Source organism: Mobula birostris, chromosome 22 (assembly GCF_030028105.1).
Source record: "Mobula birostris isolate sMobBir1 chromosome 22, sMobBir1.hap1, whole genome shotgun sequence".
Taxonomy (NCBI): Eukaryota; Metazoa; Chordata; class Chondrichthyes; order Myliobatiformes; family Myliobatidae; genus Mobula; species Mobula birostris.
The window spans coordinates 18,840,637-18,860,635 of NC_092391.1; the positions used below are offsets into that span (position 1 = coordinate 18,840,637).

At 45.2% G+C, this 19,999-nt stretch overlaps 1 protein-coding gene across 5 annotated transcripts in view; it reads right to left on the bottom strand.

Moving 5' to 3' along the window:
* Positions 1-19,999, bottom strand: part of LOC140186215 (adenylate kinase isoenzyme 1-like) — a 173,256-nt gene that overhangs the window by 13,911 nt on the left and 139,346 nt on the right. For all 5 annotated transcript variants that reach the window (XM_072240199.1, XM_072240203.1, XM_072240204.1 and 2 more), the window contains 2 exons: positions 15,396-15,559; positions 8,492-8,608 (listed from right to left, as the gene is read on the bottom strand). In XM_072240199.1, the coding sequence (XP_072096300.1) occupies positions 8,492-8,608; positions 15,396-15,559 (281 nt within the window). The remainder of the gene's footprint in view (positions 1-8,491; positions 8,609-15,395; positions 15,560-19,999) is intronic.

The window sequence follows — 19,999 nt, forward strand, 5'->3', positions numbered from 1 at the left end:
CCGCAAAACAAAAAACAAATTTCATGCCATAGGTGAGTGATGATAAACCTGATTCTGATATGGATCTCTATTCTGGACTGAAAGGGGGAAGGGGGCAGGGAAAGGGGAATCATGGTTGGGAAAAGAGGGAGAGGTGAGGGGAGGGAGCAGGAAGCACCAGAGAAACATTTTGATTGGAATCAAATGGCCTCGTCTGGTGGCTCAAGGCTGGGTGTGACTGCACCTGCGCTACTCCCTGCCCCAGCACTAATTACCTGTTCAACACCCCTCCCGTGGCGCTCCAGCCTCACCATTCCCAACATCCTTTTTCCTTTGGTGGAGGCTCTGCCAATTGCAACCTGAACCTTTCTCGACGTATTCTACGTCATGTGTGATGCTGAATGGATGAGCTGTATTGTGACACCTTCACAGCAACGGATATTGACCAGGAGACAGGACTGGTCTTGGGTTAGTAACAAAGGACCTTTAGATTCCACCTGAGAAGTCAGTAGTTTTGCATCTCATTTAAGATATCACCTATGACAGTATAGAAATCCACCCGTACAGGTCAACCTGGATTTTATAATTAAATCTGTGGAGAGGGACTTAAAACACACACAACCTTATTGGACGGAGATTGTAAAACTGGCTGAATGGTGCCACAACAACCTTTCAATGTCAACAAAAGCAAAGAGTTGATCATTGACTACACGAGGAAACCGGAGGTCCATGAGCCACTCCCCTGAAGGGGACTGGAGGTGGAGAGGATCAGAAACTTTTAAATTCCTTGGCTTTCTCATTTCAATGACTCTGTCCTGGGTCTACTAAGTCCAAAGAAGGCATGACAACCCCTCTACTTTCTTAGAAGCTTGAAAGTTACCACTTTCAAGTTCCGACCACTCACGTTCTCAATATTATTTATTTGTTTGTTTATTTTATATTTGCACAGTTTGTATTCTTTTGCACACTGGTTGTTTGCCCACCTTTGTATGTATGAAAATTGATTCTATTTTTGTTACTGTGAATGCCTGCAAGAAAATGAATCTCTGGGTTGTATAGGGTGACATGTATGTACTTTGATAATAAATTTACTCAGACTTTGAACTTTGACTCTTCTAGGAGGCTCACTCAGCCACAACCGCACACATAGCGGTTAGTATAATGTTATTACTGCACTGCCAAACCAGGTTCAATCCTCCCGCTGTCTGTACGGAGTTTGTATATTCCCCGCTCGACCACGTGGGTTCCCTCTGAGTGCTCTAGTTTCCACACACAGTTTAGCAGGTTAATTGGTCTCACGGCTGTAATTGGGTATCGAGGGGTCGCCCAGTTTCAAGAGGATTAGAATATAAGAGTGAGAGAAAAGCCTGTTCCTGTGCTACATCTCTAAATAAATAAAATAAGCAACACACGTCAAAGTTGCTGGTGAACGCAGCAGGTCAGGCAGCATCTCTAGGAAGAGGTACAGTCGACATTTCAGGCCGAGACCCTTTGTCAGGACTAACTGAAGGAAGAGTTAGTAAGAGATTTGAAAGTGGGAAGGGGAGGGGAAATCCAAAATGATAGGGGAAGACAGGAGGGGGAGGGATGGAGCCAAGAGCTGGACAGGTGATTGGCAAAAGGGATATGAGAGGATCATGGGACAGGAGGCCCAGGGAGAAGGAAAAGGGGGAGGGGGGAAAACCCAGAGGATGGGCAAGGGGTATAGTCAGAGGGACAGAGGGAGAAAAAGGAGAGAGACAGAGAAAGAATGTGTGTATATAAATAAATAACGGATGGGGTACGAGGGGGAGGTGGGGCATTAGCGGAAGTTAGAGAAGTCAACATTCATGCCATCAGGTTGGAGGCTACCCAGAAGGAATGTAAGGTGTTGTTCCTCCAACCTGAGTGTGGCTTCATCTTTACAGTAGAGGAGGCCGTGGATAAGAAATATCAGAATGGGAATGGGATGTGGAATTAAAATGTGTGGCCACTGGGAGATCCTGCTTTCTCTGGCGGATAGAGCGTAGGTGTTCAGCAAAACGATCTCCCAGTCTGCGTCGGTTCTCGCCAATATATAGAAGGCCACATTGGGAGCACCGGACACAGTATATCACCCCAGCCGACTCACAGGTGAAGTGTCGCCTCACCTGGAAGGACTGTCTGGGGCCCTGAATGGTGGTAAGGGAGGAAGTGTAAGGGCATGTGTAGCACTTGTTCCGCTTACAAGGATAAGTGCCAGGAGGGACATCAGTGGGGAGGGATGGGGGGACGAATGGACAAGGGAGTCGCGTAGGGAGCAATCCCTGCGGAAAGCAGAGAGAGGGGGCGAGGGAAAGATGTGCTTAGTGGTGGGATCCCGTTGGAGGTGGCGGAAGTTACGGAGAATAGTATGTTGGACCCAGAGGCTGGTGGGGTGGTAGGTGAGGACCAGGGGAACCCTATTCCTAGTGGGATGACAGGAGGATGGAGTGAGAGCAGATGTACATGAAATGGGGGAGATGCATTTGAGAGCAGAGTTGATGGTGGAGGAAGGGGAGCCCCTTTCTTTAAAAAAGGAGGACATCTCCCTCGTCCTGGAATGAAAAGCCTCATCCTGAGAGCAGATGTGGCAGAGACGAAGGAATTGCGAGAAGGGGATGGCATTTTTGCAAGAGCCAGGGTGAGAAGAGGAATAAAATCAGCATCTACCTCAGCCCCAGCTAGAGTTTGGGTGAAAGCTCTCATTCTGAACCGCACCCAAACAACACAAGTGCCCGAAACCTCTTACACCCACTACTGGAGGCGATATCAAATAAACAGCCTTCACCGGAGAAACTCAGTGCCGGCCTACTCCTTGGCTGTTTATTTGAGAATAAGCAAACAGGGCGTGAAGGCATTATGTTCCTAATCTGTCCTCTGGCACTTTTGAAGCTGAATAATAAAGGCAGAAAATTGCTTAAATACGCTACCGGACCTCACGTTTATGTTTCAATTTTTAGTCAGTATTTTTTCCTACGCTAAAAGTTATGATTTTTACTTCCTTATATTTTCAGTCTGTGGGAGTTCATCAGTGCGATGGGCAGATAGCCAGCTTGATATCGTATTCGCTAGGTGCCAGGAATCCCTTGAACTGATACCTGATCATAATCTATGCTGGAAAAGCATTAAACATAGAACGTAGAGTGGAACAGCACAGAAAAAAGCCATTCGGCCTGTGGTGCCTGAGTTCGGACAGCAAGTTAAGAAAGCAGAAGTGCAAGGGGACTTGGGAGTCCCCGTGCAGGATTCCCTAAAGCAGGGGTTTCCAACCTGGGGTCCATGGACTCCTTGCTTAATGGTATTGGTCCATGGCATAAAAAAAGTCGTGAATGCCTGCCCTGAAGGTTAACTTGCTGGTTGAGTCGGTGGTAAGGAAGGCAAATATAATGTTGGCACTCATTTCAAGAGGACTGGAATACAAATGCAAGGATGAAATGCTGAGACTTTATAAGGCACTGGCAATCAGAAGTGAACACAATAGTGGGATCTCTGCAGACAACTTTGTTCAAGTTAGGTGGCAAGTCCTGTCACTTTGCTGCTGAACTTACAGTCCAGGATATCATCAAAGGAGCCCAAGTCTTAAAATGGAAACTGACAACTGGACAAACCATTGATGACTAAGTGCTTATAGATAACGGCCAAGTACTGTGTGAATGCGTCACCAAGCGTCACTCCATCATTGAAATGTTCCCACAACCTAATGACTCACTTTCAAGGACTCTTCATCTCATGTTCTCGATATTTATTGCTTATTTATTTACTATTATTATTTCTTTATTTTTGTATTTGCACAATTTGTGGCTTTTGAACACTGGATGAACACCCATGTTGGTGCAGGCTTTGCAATTGATTCTATTGTGGCAATTTTCTACGATGGATTCATTGAGTATGCCCACAAGAAAATGAATCTCAGGGTTGTACACGGTGACAGGGATATGTACTTTGATAATAAATTTACTTTGAACTTTGCCCTCTGAGAGGCTGGCACAATTAGAATAGGCTCCTTCCTGTGATCCCATAGACCAGGTCTATCAATATTAAAGCACAGTGTAAAGGAGGGTTAACATTTTATCTCTAAGTCCATTCCCAAGCTCAACCCAACACAATTTCCTCCCTCTTTTTACCCAAACCTATCTTGTGATTTTGGGTTCATACTAATGAAAGAAGTAAACTAATGGGAAGTTCATGATGAAGAGTCTTGATCTCAATCGTTGGCTCTTTATTTCACTCCATAGATGCAACCTTACCTGTTGAGTTCCTCTAGCATTTTGTGTGTGTTTATTTTGGATTTCCAGCATCTGCAGAACCTCCTGTGTTTCTGAGGGTCTCTACATCGTTTTTTGGCTACTGGGAGTGGACCATCTACAGGGAGTTGTTGGACCTCATTTGCAGTTTTGTGTCCTGACCTGCACACTATGATTGCAGAGTGAGAGCAAGGTTTGGACAGCTTCGTAGAGGGTCTGCAGTGATGGGACTCCAATCCTTATAGTTTCCAAATCTGTCAGTGTGGCCTTAATCATTAATTTTTGTAACAGCTCTAATAGAAATCAAAATCAGAAGAGGTGCACAATGACCCTTTTATAATTGATTCTTGTTAAAGTAAATTTATTATCAAAGTATGTATACACCACCTTGAGATCCATTCTCTTGCAGGCATTCACAGGATGCCTTGAATAGAATTTGTGAAAAAAAACTATACATATATAAAGACTGACAAACAACCAACATACAAAAGATGATTAATTGTGCAATTAAAACAAAATAAGTAATACTGAGAACATGAATTGTAGAGCATGTTTATCTGCAGAGCACCTTTCAAACAAAGCAGTTCAAAGTGCTTTACATAGAACAAGATATAAAAATCAAATATCAAATTTCAGAAAATATGTAAGAGAATAAAAATCATACAAAAATAGATATGATAAATAGAAGTTACAGTGCTGGAGATTCTAATTAAAAGCTACAGCAAAAAGAAAAGTCTAAAGCTTCGATTTAAAAGAGCTTAAAGTTGGGGCAGACGTCAGATCCTCTGGACAGTTATTCCAGATATCTGGAGCGTAGTAACTAAAGCCGCTTCACCATGTTTGGTTTTGACCCTGGGGACGGTAACAGACCCGCCCCAGATGACCTGAGAGCTCAGTAAGGTTCATAATGCAGCAAGAGATCAGAGATGTATTTTGGCCCTAGACCATTCTGTGCCTTATAAACCAGTAGTAATATTTTAAAGTCAATCCTCTGATGGACAGGAAGCCAGTGTAGTGATCTGAGAATGGGAGTGATACGTTCTACTTTCTTCCTCTTAGTGAGAACTCTAGCAGCAGTGATCTGATTGAACTGCAGCTGTCTGAGAGATTTTTTTAGAGACCTGTGAAAACACCACTGCAGCCTATTAAAAATAAATGCATGGATGAATTTTTTTCTAGATCTTGCTGAGCCTGTTAACTCTTAATATATTTTTAAAATGGAAGTAGGCTGACTTTGTAATTGTCTTAATGTGGCAGTTAAAATTTAAGTTGGAGTCCTTCACAACACCAAGATTTCTGGCTTGGTTTGTTGTCTGTAACGACCGGGATTCTAAATGAGCGCTGACTTTTAATCGTTCTTTTTGGCACCAAAAACAATTAATTCCATTTTCTCTTTGTTTAGCTGGAGGAAATTTTGGCTCATCAATCAGTGATTTGTTCAATAGTTATTTTAGTGATTGTATACAACCATAACCACTTGATGACACTGTTATATAAAATCAGCATCATTGACATAACTAAGGTAAGATATTTTGTTGCTTACCATGATTTGAGCTAGAGGGAGTTAAATAGAAGAGGCCCTAGTATGGACCCGTGAGGCACTCCACATGTCATCGTTGTTCAGTCAGATATGCAGCTACCAATCAATACAAAACAATCCCTGTCCTGTTTAAAACCACTTTAGGACTGTACCAGAAAGTCCCACCCAGTTTTCCAGTCTGTCCAGTAAAATGCCATGGTCCTTGAAAGTGAGTCTATAGAGTGTGAAATCCGTTCAGAGTTGTGATGAGTGAGTTATCCACACTGATCCAGGAGCCTGGTAGTTGCATGATTCCTGAACTTGGTGGTGTGGGACCTATGGCTCCTGTAACTCCGGGAAATCTCACCCAAAGTCTAAACATGCCAAAATGAACTGGCCATGTAGAATCATCTGCAGATGCTGGAAATCCACAGCAACACACAGAATAGTGAAAAAACTCAGCAAGGTGTCGCCTGACCTGCTGAGTTCATCCCGCATTTTGTGTGTGTTTCTTTGGCCAAGTAGTGTGCTCAAGAGAAACTGGTATCTTTGATAACTGTGCAAAATTAATCTTGGAGAAACAGGAGTAGAGACATTAAGTCACCGCCCTAAGCCCCTGTCCATCAGCAAGGTAATTTCAATGCACCAACAGATGGAAACACCAATTATTAACAGAGTTAATCATTCCTTCCAACTTTAGTTATTAAGTGCAAAAGAATTCCAAAAGGTTTGGGTGGCCCTCGCCATTGTTAGCATAGCTGTGTAAAGATATCCTTATCAAGGATTTGTTTTTTTGGGGTAGGAAGGGGTGGAAGCAAACATGACAGAGACATTTAGACAGGCACCTGAACAAGCTGGGAGCCGTCATGTGCAGGCAGATAGCTTTTGTTTAATTTTGCATTGTGGTTGGCAGAGTCATTGTGGGCTGGAGGGCCAGTTTCAGGGTTGTACCGCACTATGCTCCATGAAGGATTTTTGAGTGCCAGGTTACACCGAGGAAGCAGGGGTTATTCGACCTTGCGCAAAGAGAAGCGGAGAGATTTGTTACAGGTTCGAAACACTGCGGTGGTGTAAATATAGCAAATAAGATTAAAGATTAGCTTTATTTGTCACGTGCACATCAAAACATAGAATGAAGTACTTCACTTGTGTAAACAGCCAACACAGCCCAAGCATGTGCTAGGGGGCAGCCCGCAAGTGTCGCCAAGCTTCTAGCGTCAATGTAGCGTGCCCACAAAATTTTCTAACCTGTCTGCCTTTGGACTGTGGGAGGAAGCCAGAGAACCTGGAGGGAAGCCGTAGCTCCCACGGGGCCACGGGGAGAACGCACAAACTCCTTACAGGATATGGTGGGAATTGAAATCATGTCACAGGCGCTGTTAGGCGTTACGCTAACTGCTACGCCAGGCTATCCCCATTAGTTGATGATTCAAGGAGCAGTGGACAAATTTAGAACTGAAGGGTGAAGGGGACGCTGCTTGTGGATCAATACTGTGCGAAGGGAGAGGGTTATTGGCAGAGAAAGATTGGGGGAAATAGAACTGATGGGATTACTCTGTTGTTGTTCCTCATTGAGCATTGTGGCGTATTATGCGGCATTTTTGCTGTTTTCGTTGCATTTGTCTGTTTTTTTTTTACAAGGCCGTGTTGCTAGCTCGATGCTTAACCCAACATGGATGGAAAATGTGCAAGGGGCCGACTGGATTCAAACCGGGAACCACTCACCTCAAAGTCCGGCGTTGATGCCACTACACTACCAGCCAGGTTGGGACTACGCAGTCGCTGAGAAAGAGTGGGGAATAGAACTAATGGGACAACTATAGACACAGAGATACAAGAGATTCTGCAGATACTGGAAATCTTGAGCAACACACACCAAACGCTGGAGGAACTCAGCAGGTTAGGCAACATCTACGGAGGGAAATGGATAGTCAATGGATAGCCAAGACTCATCATCACTACAGGGCTGACTGAGAAAACGATCTCCAGCAGTGCCATAATAATTCTATGATTCTAAGGATAACCAGACACTTGATAATAATCAATACCACCACTCCCTCACCATGTATCCCACTCAGGTTTAATAGTGACAGCCTTAATGTCTGAACCTAAACACTGATTGTAGCCATCACAATCAATCCCAATCCCAGCCACGGAAAATGCCCATAAGAATGGAACAAAGAGAATCTGGCAGAGGTCAAAGTGAAGAGAGCCCTGACCTCATGACTAATTACATTCTGGCAGTTCACCCTCCAACTATGTAAAAACAGAGAGAACTACATTTCTATGATGCCTCCACAACATCACAAAGTGCTAATATTGAAGTGTGGTCAGTGACAACCAATGTGAACACTCCAATTTCCCACTATCAGGCTGCTCTAGTTATTTTCAAAATTTGCTAGAAGCACTCAGCAGGTCAGGCAGCAAATGTGGAAAGGTTAAAGTTTCATGTCCAAGACCAAAACTGGGAAAGAAAGGTTGGTCTTCAGTAGCAGAGAAGGTGGACATATTAGTAGTGAGATGACTTTTACGTCTCTCAATGTACTGCTGGTGTAAAACAGCAAAATTCACGACATATGTCAGTGACAATAAACCTATTTCTGATTCTGAACATTGGACACTGATGTAGTTCCCCTGTTCTCCTTTGAAACGGAGGCATACAACTGGACGGATTTTAAAACGAAACAGATGTACCAGGAATTTCACCTCAGCCCACACTCCCCATTTTCCCTCAATGCAGACTCCGTACCTTCTTCTCGAATTCTTCTCCCTGTTTCACCTCCCGGGGGTAACCGTCAATCAAGAAGCCCTTGGAGACACCTGCTTTGGCGATCATAGCGTCCTTCAGCATTTCCAGCACAGTCTCCTGCAGAAAGGGGCCAGGCAGAAAGAGTGCTCAGCGCGAAGCATCAACGGGAAAGGAAACAAAGGCCGGACCAGCAAGCTTGTAAATGCTGGGCTTGATAGAGTGAGTGTTAAAGATGAAAGGTTAGCTTCATCTGTCACGTTTACATTGAAACATACAGTTAAACGCATCGTTTTGCCCCAATGACTAACACAGCCTAAGAGTTGTGCTGGAGATAGTCTCCAAGTGCCAGCACGCTTCTAGTGCCAAAATACCATGCCCACAAATCTCTAACCTTAACTGTTCACCTTTAGAATGAGGAAGGAACCCCATACAGTCACAGAAGAATGTACAAATTCCTTACAGACAGTGGCAGGAATCGAACCCTGATTGGAGATCACTGGCACTGTAAGACAGCTGCACTAACCACTATGCCACCCCCATGTATCTCTCTACTGCCCAATAACAATCCATTACCACTTATATCATCATGTAGGAGCAGGCTTAGGGGCAGTATAATACACAAGGGTATGTGTGACTCAGCAGGGAAGGAGAAAGACCCCACCCACCCCACACATTCTCTCTTCGCCTCTCTCCCTTCAGGCAGAGGATACAAAAGCTCGAAAGCACTTACGCCAGGCTCAAGGTCAGCCTCTATCCCACTGTTATTAACTCTTGAACAGACCTCTAGTGTGACAAGACAGACTCTTGGCCTCACAATCTACCTCGTAGTGATCTTGTACTTTATCATTTACCTGCACTGCCCTCTTTCAGTAGCTTTTTCACTCTATTCTGCATTGTTACTGTTCTACCTTGTTTAATGCACTGGGTAATGATGTGATCTGTGTCAACAGTATGCAGGGCAGGCTTTTCACTATCTCCTGGTACATGTGACAATAATTAGCCAACTCCAATCCTGTGCACTAAAGGTCCGATATAATGGTACAATATTCTGCCCCTAAACCTGCTCCTAGACGGTAAGGAAGTGGTACAGTAACATGGTGGGGGGGGGGGCATAGTGGTTAGTGCAGTTGTCTTAGAGTGCCAGCAACCTCCGGTCAGGGTTCGATTCCCGCCACTGTCTGCAAGGGGTTTGTACGTTCTTCTGAGACTGTGGGGTTCCCGCATGTGCTCCAGTTTTCTCCCTCATTCCAAAGATTTACGGTTAGGGTTAGAGAGTTGTGGACATGGTATTTTGGTGCCAGAGGCGTGGTGACACCTGGATATGGTCCCCAGCACAATCCTTAGACTAGGTTGGTCATTGACGCAAAACAATGTATCTGGCTGGAAGTATCAGCGTGCACTTAGTTCTGTTGAAGTCAATGAAGAGAAGGCAATGGATGTTTGCCACTTTCTTTCATTTCAGCCCTTCCAATTCAGGACACAGAGCTTATCTTTTGAGTTCGTACAACAGGGCCTTTGTGATTCTGGGGAGGTGTGAAGAAAGTGTGACCTGTACAAAAAGGATGGGTTGCACTTGAATCTGAAGGGGACCAATATTCTGGCTGGGAGGTTTGCTAAGGCTATTGCGGAGAGTTTAAACTAGAATTGCTGGGGGGGGTGGGAACCAAACTGAAGAGATGGAGGAAGGGGCAGTTGGCTCACAAATAGTAAAAGCTTGTAGACAGTGAGAGAGGTTGGATAGGCAGGTGATAGAGAAGGGACATGCTCAGACTGATGGTTTGAGATGTGTCTATTTTAATGCAAGGAGTATTATGAACAAAGCGGGTAAGTTTAGAACCTGGATCAGTACTTGGAGCTGTGATGTTGCGGCCATTACAGAGATTTGGATGGTTCTGGGGCAGGAATGGTTACTTCGAGTGCCAGGCTTTAGATGTTTCAGAAAGGACAGGGAGGGAGGGCAAAAGAGGTGGGGGCGTGTCACAGCTGCAGAAAAGGAGGAAGTCATGGAGGGATTGTCTACTGAGTCTCTGTGGGTGGAAGTTAGGAACAGGAAAGGGTCAGTAACTCTACTGGGTGTTTTATTATAGACCGCTCAATAGTAAGAGGGACAGCGAGGGGCAGATAGGGAGACAGATTCTGGAAAGGTGTAATAATAACAGGGTTGTCATAGTGGGAGATTTTAATTTCCTAAATATTGATTGGCATCTCCCTAGAGCAAGGGGTTTAGATGGGGTGGAGTTTGTTAGGTGTGTTCAGGAAGGTTTCTTGACACAATATGTAGATAAGTCCACAAGAGGAGAGGCTGTACTTGATCTGGTATTAGGAAATGAACCTAGGCAGATGTCAGGTCTCTCAGTGGGAGAGCATTTTGGAGATAGTGATCACAATTCTATCTCCTTTATCATAGCACTGGAGAGGGATAGGAACAGACAAGTTAGGAAAGTGTTTAATTGAAATAAGGGGAAATATGAAGCTATCAGGCAGGAACTTGGAAGCAAAAATTGGGAACAGATGTTCTCAGGGAAATGTAAAGTAGAAATGTGGCACATGTTCAGGGGATATTTGCATGGGGTTCTGCATAGGTACCTGTCAATGAGACAGGGAAAGGAAGGTAGAGTACAGGAACCGTGGTGTACAAAGGCTGTTGTAAATCTAGACAAGAAGAAAAGAAAAGTTTACGAAAGGTTCAAAAAACTAGGTAATGATAGAAATCTAGAAAATTATAAGGCTAGCAGGAAGGAGTTTAAGAATGAAATTAGGAGAGCCAGATGGGGCCATGAGAAGACCTTGGCGGACAGGATTAAGGAAAACCCCAAGGCATTCTACAAGTATGTGAAGAGCAAGAGGATAAGATGTGAGAGAATAGGACCAATCAAGTGTGACAGAGGAAAATTGTGTTTGGAACCGGAGGAGATAGCAGAGGTACTTAATGAATACCTTGCCTCAGTATTCATTATGGAGAAGGATCTTGGCGATTGTAGGATGACTTACAATGGACTGAAAAGCTTGAGCATATACAGTGGCATATACAATAGCTAAGTGAGTAAAAGATGACCTGATTTCCAAAAGGCATAAAGTTAAAGATAACACATTTCTTTAACATTTTAAGAAAACTTTTTTTATTTCCATCTTTTACAGTTTCAAAATAACAAAAAAGGAAAAGGGCCTGAAACAAAAGTTTGGGCACCCCGCATGGCAGTACTTAGTAACACCCCCTTTGACAAGTATCACAGCTTGTGAATGTTTTTTGTAGCCAGCTAAGTCTTTCAATTCTTGTTTGGGGGATTTTCGCCCATTCTTCCTTGCAAAAGACTTCTAGTTCTGTGAGATTCTTGGGCTGTCTTGCATGCACTGCTCTTTTGAGGTCTATCCACAGATTCTTGATGATGTTTAGGTCGGGGATCGCGAGGGCCATGGCAAAACCTTCAGCTTGCGCCTCTTGAGGTAGTTCATCGTGGATTTTGAGGTGTGTTTAGGATCATTGTCCTGCTGTAGAACCTATCCTCTTTTCATCTTTGGCTTTTTTACAGACGGTGTGATGTTTGCTTCCAGAATATGCTGGTATTTAATTTAAATTATTCTTCCCTCTACCAGTGAAATGTTCCCTGTGCCACTGGCTGCAACACAAGCCCAAAACATGATCGATCCACCCTCATGCTTAACAGTTGGAGAGGTTTTCTTTTCATGAAATTCTGCACCCTTTTTTCTCCAAACATATCTTTGCTCATTGCAGCCAAAAAGTTCTACTTTAACTTCATCAGTCCACAGGACTTGTTTCCAAAATGCATCAGGCTTGTTTAGATTTTAACTGATGAAGTTAAAATAGAACTTTTTGGCCGCAATGAGCAAAGGAATGTTTGGAGAAAAAGGTGCAGAATTTTATGAAAAGAACACCTCTTCAACTGTTAAGCACCGGGGTGAATCGATCATGCTTTGGGCTTGTGTTGCAGCCAGTGGCACAGGGAACATTTCACTAGGTAGAAGGAAGAATGGATTCAATTAAATACCAGCAAATTCTGGAAGGAAACATCACATCGTCTATATAAAAAACAGCTGAAAATGAAAAGAGGATGGCTTCTACAATAGGATAATGATCCTAAACACACCTCAAAATCCACAATGGACTACCTCAAGAGGCGCAAGCTGAAGGTTTTGCCATGGCCCTCATGGTCCCCTGACCTAAACATCATCGAAAATCTGTGGATAGACCTCAAAAGAGCAGTGCATGCAAGACAGCCCAAGAATCTCACAGAACTAGAAGCCTTTTGCAAGGAAGAATGGGCGAAAATCCCCCAAACAAGAATTGAAAGACTCTTAGCTGGCTACAAAAAGCGTTTACAAGCTGTGATACTTGCCAAATGAGGTGTTACTAAGTACTGCCATGCAGGGTGCCCAAACTTTTGCTTCGGGCCCTTTTCCTTTTTTGTTATTTTGAAACTGTAAAAGGTGGAAATAAAAAAGTAATCTTGCTTAAAATATCAAAGAAATGCGTCATCTTTAACCTTATGCCTTTTGGAAATCAGTTCATTTTTTACTTGCTTAGCTACTCACAGTAACAGAAATTTTGACCAGGGGTGCCCAAACTTTTGCATGCCACTGTAGATATTAAGAAAGAGGGTGTGCTGGAGCTTTTGGAAAGCATCGAGTTGGATAAGTCACTGGGACTGGACAAGATGTACCCCAGGCTGCTGTGGGAGGCAAGGGAGGAGGATTGTTGAGCCTCTGGTGATGATCTTTGCATCATCAAAGGGGACAGGAGAGGTTCTGGAGGATTGGAGGGTTGCAGCTATTGTTCAAGGAAGGGAGTAGAGATAGCCCAGAAAATTATAGACCAGTGAGTCTTACTTCAGTGGTTGGTAAGTTGATGGAAAAGATCCTGAGAGACAGGATTTATGAACATTTGGAGAGGCATAATATGATTAGGAATAGTCAGCTTGGCTTTGTCAAACGCAGGGTCGTGCCTTACGAGCCTGATTGAATTTTTTGAGGATGTGACTAAACACATTGATAAGGTACCCCATGCAAGGCTTATTGAGAAAGTAAGGAGGCATGGGATCCAAGGGGACATTGCTTTGTGGATTTAGTATTGGCATGCCCACAGAAGGCAATGAGTGATTGTAGACAGGTCATATTCTGCATGGAGGTCGGTGACCAGTGGTGTGCTCAGGAAGGATGTGGAAACTATAGAAAGGGTGGAGATTTACAAGGATGTTGCCTGGATTGGGAGCATCCCTTATGAGAATAGGTTGAGTGAACTCAGCCTTTTCTCCTTGGAGCGACGGAGGATGAGAGGTGACCTGATAGAGATGTATAAGTTGATGAGAGGCATTGATCATATGGATAGCCAGAGGCTTTTTCCCCGGGGCTGAAATGGCTAACACGAGAGGGCACAGTCCTAAGATGCTTGGAAGTAGGTACAGAGGGAATGTCAGGGGTAAGTTTTCTGATGCGGTGAGTGCGTGGAATGGGCTGCCGGTGACGATGGTGGAGGCAGATACAATAGGATCTTATAAGAGACTCCTGGATGGGTACGTGGAGCTTAGAAAAATAGATGGCTATGGGTAACCCTAGGTAATTACTAAAGTAAGTACATGTTCGGCACAGCATTGTGGGCTGAAGGGCTTGTATTGTGCTGCAGGTTTTCTATGTTTCTAAGTGTGGATATTATTGCAGTCGTCTAGCCTTGTATCTCTTACACGATAAAGAGACTGATAATCTGTACTAAGGTAGACAGATTATCATCCTGCCATTTGTGGACTTCCTGGTGCAATTCTGAAGAGACTTTAAACATATCAGCAATAATAGTCCTGTCATAATTCTGTGGTTCTGGCAGAGAGACAGTGGACAGTGAGATTATTACCAAAAAAATCCACAGAAATTAAAAAAGAAGTTTGCTCATGGAGTGAGTGGGAACAAATTAATAGGAACCTTCAGAATGGAGTTGGTTCTACACTTCAAGAAAAGCAATTAGCGGAAAGATGGGGGAGAACGGATAAGTGGGCTAACTGCATAGATTCTTCAAAGAGCTGGCTACATGCTCCTCTTCTGTGCTCTGAGATTCAGATGGTCAGAATCTACCAAAAATAGACACAAGGACAACCCGCTCACAGCACCAGACACGACTGGACATTAGGAAAGAGATGACTGAGTCTCAGCCTTAAGGGTAGAAAACACTCAGTGGCTCTTTATTAGGTCCACATGAAACCTGCTTGTTAATGCAAATATCTAATCAGCCAATCATGGAGCAACACTCAATGCAAGGAAGCATGCTGACGTGGTCAAGAGGTTCACTTGTTGGTCAGACCAAACATCAGAATGGGGAAGAAATGTGATCAAAGTGACTTAGACCATGGAATGTTTGCTGGTGCCAGGCTGGGTGGTTTGAGCATCCCAGAAACAGCTTATGTCCTGGGCACAACAACCTCTAGAGTTTACAGAGAATAGTGTGAAAGACAAAAAAAAAATTCAGTGAATTGCACTTCAGTGGGCGAAAAAGCCTTGTTAATGAGAGAAATCAGAGAAAAATGGGCAGTCTGGTTCAAGCTGACAGGATAGTGACAGTAACTCAAATAACCATGCATTACAAGAATGGTGTGCAGAAGAGCATTTATGAACACACATGTTGAACTTTGAAGTGGATGGGCTACAGCAGGCGAAAACCACAAATATACACTGAGTGGCCACTTTACTAGGTACAGGAGGTCACTAAGTGTAGATAAGAGGACGCAAGTGAAAATGTAGGAAATTAACCTGTTCCCAGAAATGGGTTGAACCATTCAAATAAAGATTATTTTCCAGGAAACTGTTCCAACCACATCTTATTCTCAGTGCTGTGACAGGGTAGGGCTTTTCACCAGGGGAGATGGCATGTTTTAACAAGTAGTTTCAGAGTGGGTGAACTTACCAGCGGTACGAGTTCCCCTTTCTCCATGATGGCCTGGAGAGTCTTACCCCTGTCTGAGCCAGAGCTGACCTCCGCCCTCAGCAGGTCTCCAGTGGACAGGTGAGTGTAACCATACTTCTGCACGACCTTCTCACACTGAGTGCCTTTGCCAGAGCCAGGACCTCCTGGAGACAGGATGAAACCAGACACCATCAGTACCTGGACAACACTAGGGCAGTTCCATGCACAGCACAAACCAAAGCCTATGTTGTGGTTACAGATGCACTGGGAGATGATCACTAACACATCCTTTAGATCTCTGCATTTTATACAGAGCCTCAAGCAGTGGTTATGAGTTTCCCTGCTATGTGCAGAAGGCAGATACGTACAAACTGTGGCAATCCCCATGCAAACAGGAGCAGCCATGACTGTGATGGATTCTACTGACTGCTATCAATTTCAAGGCTGACACAAAGGGGGTACAGGAGCCTGAAGACCCACACTCAATGATTCTGAGATAGGTTCTTCCCCTCCACCATAAGACTTCTGCATCATTCACAAATGCATCAACACTGCATCATCATTCCTTTTATAGATCTATTTATTTTTGCAATTTACGGTAATTTTATGGCTTTGTACTGAGCTGCTACCGCAGAGCAACAATTATATGATGAGAAACACGAGGAAGTCGGCAGATGCTGGAAATCCAAAGCAACACACACAAAATGCTGCAGGAACTCAGCAGGCCAGGCAGCGTCTATGGAACGCCCCTCGCAGTCCTGAAGAAGAGTCTCAGCTTGAAACATCGACTGTTTGAAATGGCTAGCACGAGAGGGCACAGTTTCAAGGTGCTTGGAAGTAGGTACAGAGGAGATGTCAGGGTTAAGTTTTTGACGCAGAGAGTGCTGAGTGTGTGGAATGGGCTGCCGGCGACAGTGGTGGAGGCGGATACAATAAGATCTTTTAAGAGACGCCTGGACAGGTACATGGAGCTTAGAAAAATAGAGGGCTATGGGTAACCCCAGGTAATTTTTAAGGTAAGTACATGTTCCGCTTAGCTTTGTGGGCTGAAGGGCCTGTATTGTGCTGTAGGTTTCTATGTTTCTACTCTTTTCCATAGATGCTGCCTGGCCTGCTGAAGCATTCCTCAAGCATTTTGTGTGTGTTGCTTTGGATTTCCAGCATCTGTAGGATGGTGCAGGTGAAATGTACTCCTGACTTGGAATAACAGTGCCGTTTCTTTGTCCCTGTGGCTTCCAATTCCTGGCAACTTGGGAGTATGTTCATCTGAGGGACTGCAGGGTGTCTTTCTGCACAGCACTCCCACTACCTCGAGGTCTACACACTCCCACTTCCTCAACAGTCTACAAGGAATAGATAGATAGACATACTTTATTGACCCCGAGGGAAATTGGGTTTCGTTACAGTTGCACCAACCAAGAACAGAGTACAAACATAGCAGTACAAAACCACAAACAATCAAATAATAATATGTAAACCATGCCAGACGGAAATAAGTCCAGGACCAGCCCATTGGCCCAGGGTGTCTGACCCTCCAAGGGAGGAGTTGTAAAGTTTGATGGCCACAGGCAGGAATGACTTCCCACGACGCTCAGTGCTGCATCCTGGTGGAATGAGTCTCTGGCTGAATGTACTCCTGTGCCCAACGGTGTAAATGATGTTACACGCCGATGTCGGGTTGGCAGAGGGAGGGATGTACACAACAACCACAATTGCATGTGAGATTTCCCTTGGCAAATAATATGGCAGCAAATTCTGCCCTTGCAACCCACAGATCCCAAGAATGGGTGATGGAGCAGGGACTCCTAGTGAAACCGGAGACAGCAGGGCATCAGATGCCTCCTGGAGCGAGGCGGAGGTGGGTGTGGGAGGAAAGGGGAAGAGGTGTAATGTGAGACACATTCGAGCATCTGAAAGATGCAGAGATGCTTTTAAAGGTCAAGCAGTTGAATCCAACTGAATTACAAAATGTGCCTGAAGAGGTAGCTTATAGCCACAGCCATGGATTGCTGGAAGCCTGCCTGGACGTCAGCGGAATAAGGGAGAATCTTATAATCACAGAGGTTCCCAACCTAGGGGTCCATGGCATAAAAAAGGCTGGTAACCTCTCTTGTAGAGGTATACAAAACCATGAGGGGTATAGGTGAAATAAATGCACGCAGGACTTTTCCCCTCAGATTAGGTAACACTAGAACTAGAGGTCAGAGGTTAACAGTGAAAGGCAATATACTTAACGGGAATTTCTTCACTCAGAGGGTGTTGTCAGTATAGAACCAGCAGAAGTGGTGGACGTGGGTTTAATTGTAACATCTAAGAGGTGTTTAGATAGGTATGTGGATCAGAAGGATATGGAGGGCTACAGTCTGGGTGAAGGTAATTGGGGCTAGGTGGAAGACAAAGCCAGCACAGACTAGATGGGCTGAACAGCCTGTTGCTGTGCTACAAAGCTCTATGACTTAGGAATTCATGGTGATGGAAAGGAGAGCAAGCAGGAAAATTGACAACAGAAAGGATAGGGCTGAGACCAGAAAGACCGGAGGTCAGGGTGACAGGATGGTGGGAACTTGTGATTGCTTTTTCTCAAATTCAGTACCCTGAAGGTGGATATCTGTGGCAGGGACAGGATTTCTAACCCATCCCCTAACTGCCCTTGAGGGGGTGGTGACTCTCAGCACTGCTGTTAAGAAGGGAGTTCTGAGACTTGGGGCCCAAAGATGTCGAAGGCCTGGTAAAATGTTTCCAAGGCTGCAGGAGGTGCTGCTCTGTCTGAGGAGCCATAGCAAGGGAACTCTGCACCTTTCGAGGCACAGTAGCAGTGTGTCGCCCTAGAAGTGATAGCGAGTGATTGGTACACTGTACAAGGGGCTGGTATATGGTAGAGCTGCACTCTCCGGGGAGCATCACACTGCCTGAGGGACCGTATCCAAGGGACAACAGTGAGAGAAGAGTGGATTGTAGCAGGTGTTAACGGAATGGGGGCACTAAACTCTCTGTTGAGCTGTACTGTGGGGTGGGGGGAGGGTCTGAGCAGGTCACTGCTCTACCGAGCCAATGCCGTGCCGCTGCAGGTGCGGTACCAAGGGAGTCTGCCCCGTGCAAGAGGCAGTGGTGTTCCCCATTCTCCCGATATACAGGCACCCAGTATGGAAGGGGGCTGGCTGCTCAGAGGATTTACCGGTGGGCTTGCTCCTGGGCCTGGCCAAGATGGCCATTCACGGGTCCAGGCAGCAGACAGTTGCAGGCTTTGCCAGAGCCGACTGCCTACCCCTCTTCTGAAGATATGTTTGTACATTGGAGAGAGAGCATGTGTCATGATGGGTACAGTGGGGGATGTCCAGGAAAGGTGCCCCCCCCCCGCAGGGAACGGACTGTTTTATAGACAATAATAATCATATTTTAATTTGAATTTGTTCAATGTCTTGTAAAAAGGGGTTGGAGTGGAGATGCTTTGTCTGTGATGTTCTACTTGGCAGACGGGGAAGTTGTGGACTTTATGCACTGTACTCAGTGAGGGAGGTAATAAGCTGCACACACTGGCATGGTGGGAAGGTTTACAGTGTCGCACTCACTGGGGGTGGATTCGCAGAGTCATACTCACTTCGGAAGGGATTCCCGCCCCCCCCCCACTCCAATGTTCCGTGGGAGTTAGTAAGGAGAAGCCGTAAACACTTTGGGGGGTGTACTGTGGCACTGACCACATGGCACAACAATGCAAGAAGGACTACAATTCGACAGTGATTAAGCAAATCAAAGGATACAGGGGGGCTAGTGCAGGACAGTGGGGGGGGGATGGTTCTGAGGTAAAAGATCGGCTGCAACCTACTGAACTTTGGAGGGGACCTAGGGCCTCTAACCCTCATCTTCTTCTGGGACTCAAGCTCGGTCATGCTGCAAATGAGAGGGTCAAAGAAGTGAGAGAGACTGTGTACACGGGGAGGGAGGGAGGGCACAGCACTTCAGTGGGGTGAAGAGTACAGTGCTTCCCCCTATGTAAGGACAACACTACACCCCCATCCCTGAAAACAACGTCACGTCTCCCCGTCCCGTTCAGAGCCCCGACTGGTGAGCGCTCACACAAGCGACTGCCGCTTCACACCACAACTGTTAGGTTATTTTACACTGCTGTGATCTAAGCCCCTTTTTAAAAACTTCAAACATATAGACTTCATTCATAACAGAAATAAAACATACAAAGGAAGAAACAGTGCAAAACTTTTACATTCATGGTCATTCAGTAGTGCACACTTCTAAAAAATCAAATTAGTATCACAACAGTTTGCGTGGCTGCCTGGGATGTCACATCCTTCTATTGTTTTGGGGGAGGGGGTGCTTCCCCACCCGGCTCCGTTCCTCGGTGTGGGAGCAGAAGGACACTACACTGAGGTCTTTGCCCCTCAGAGCCTTTGCATTAGCTGCACCAAGTTCCTGTGCGCCCTCCTGCAGCCCGGAATGTCAGTCAGCAGCATTCCCTGACGGACATCTCGCTGCGTGGGCAGACCAAAGGGCGTCTCTCACCAAGTCAACGACCTTCCGGCGCCACTTGATCTACGTCTTGGTGTGTGTCCCTGGGGGACAGCCCGTAGATCAGAGAGTCCTCCGTTATT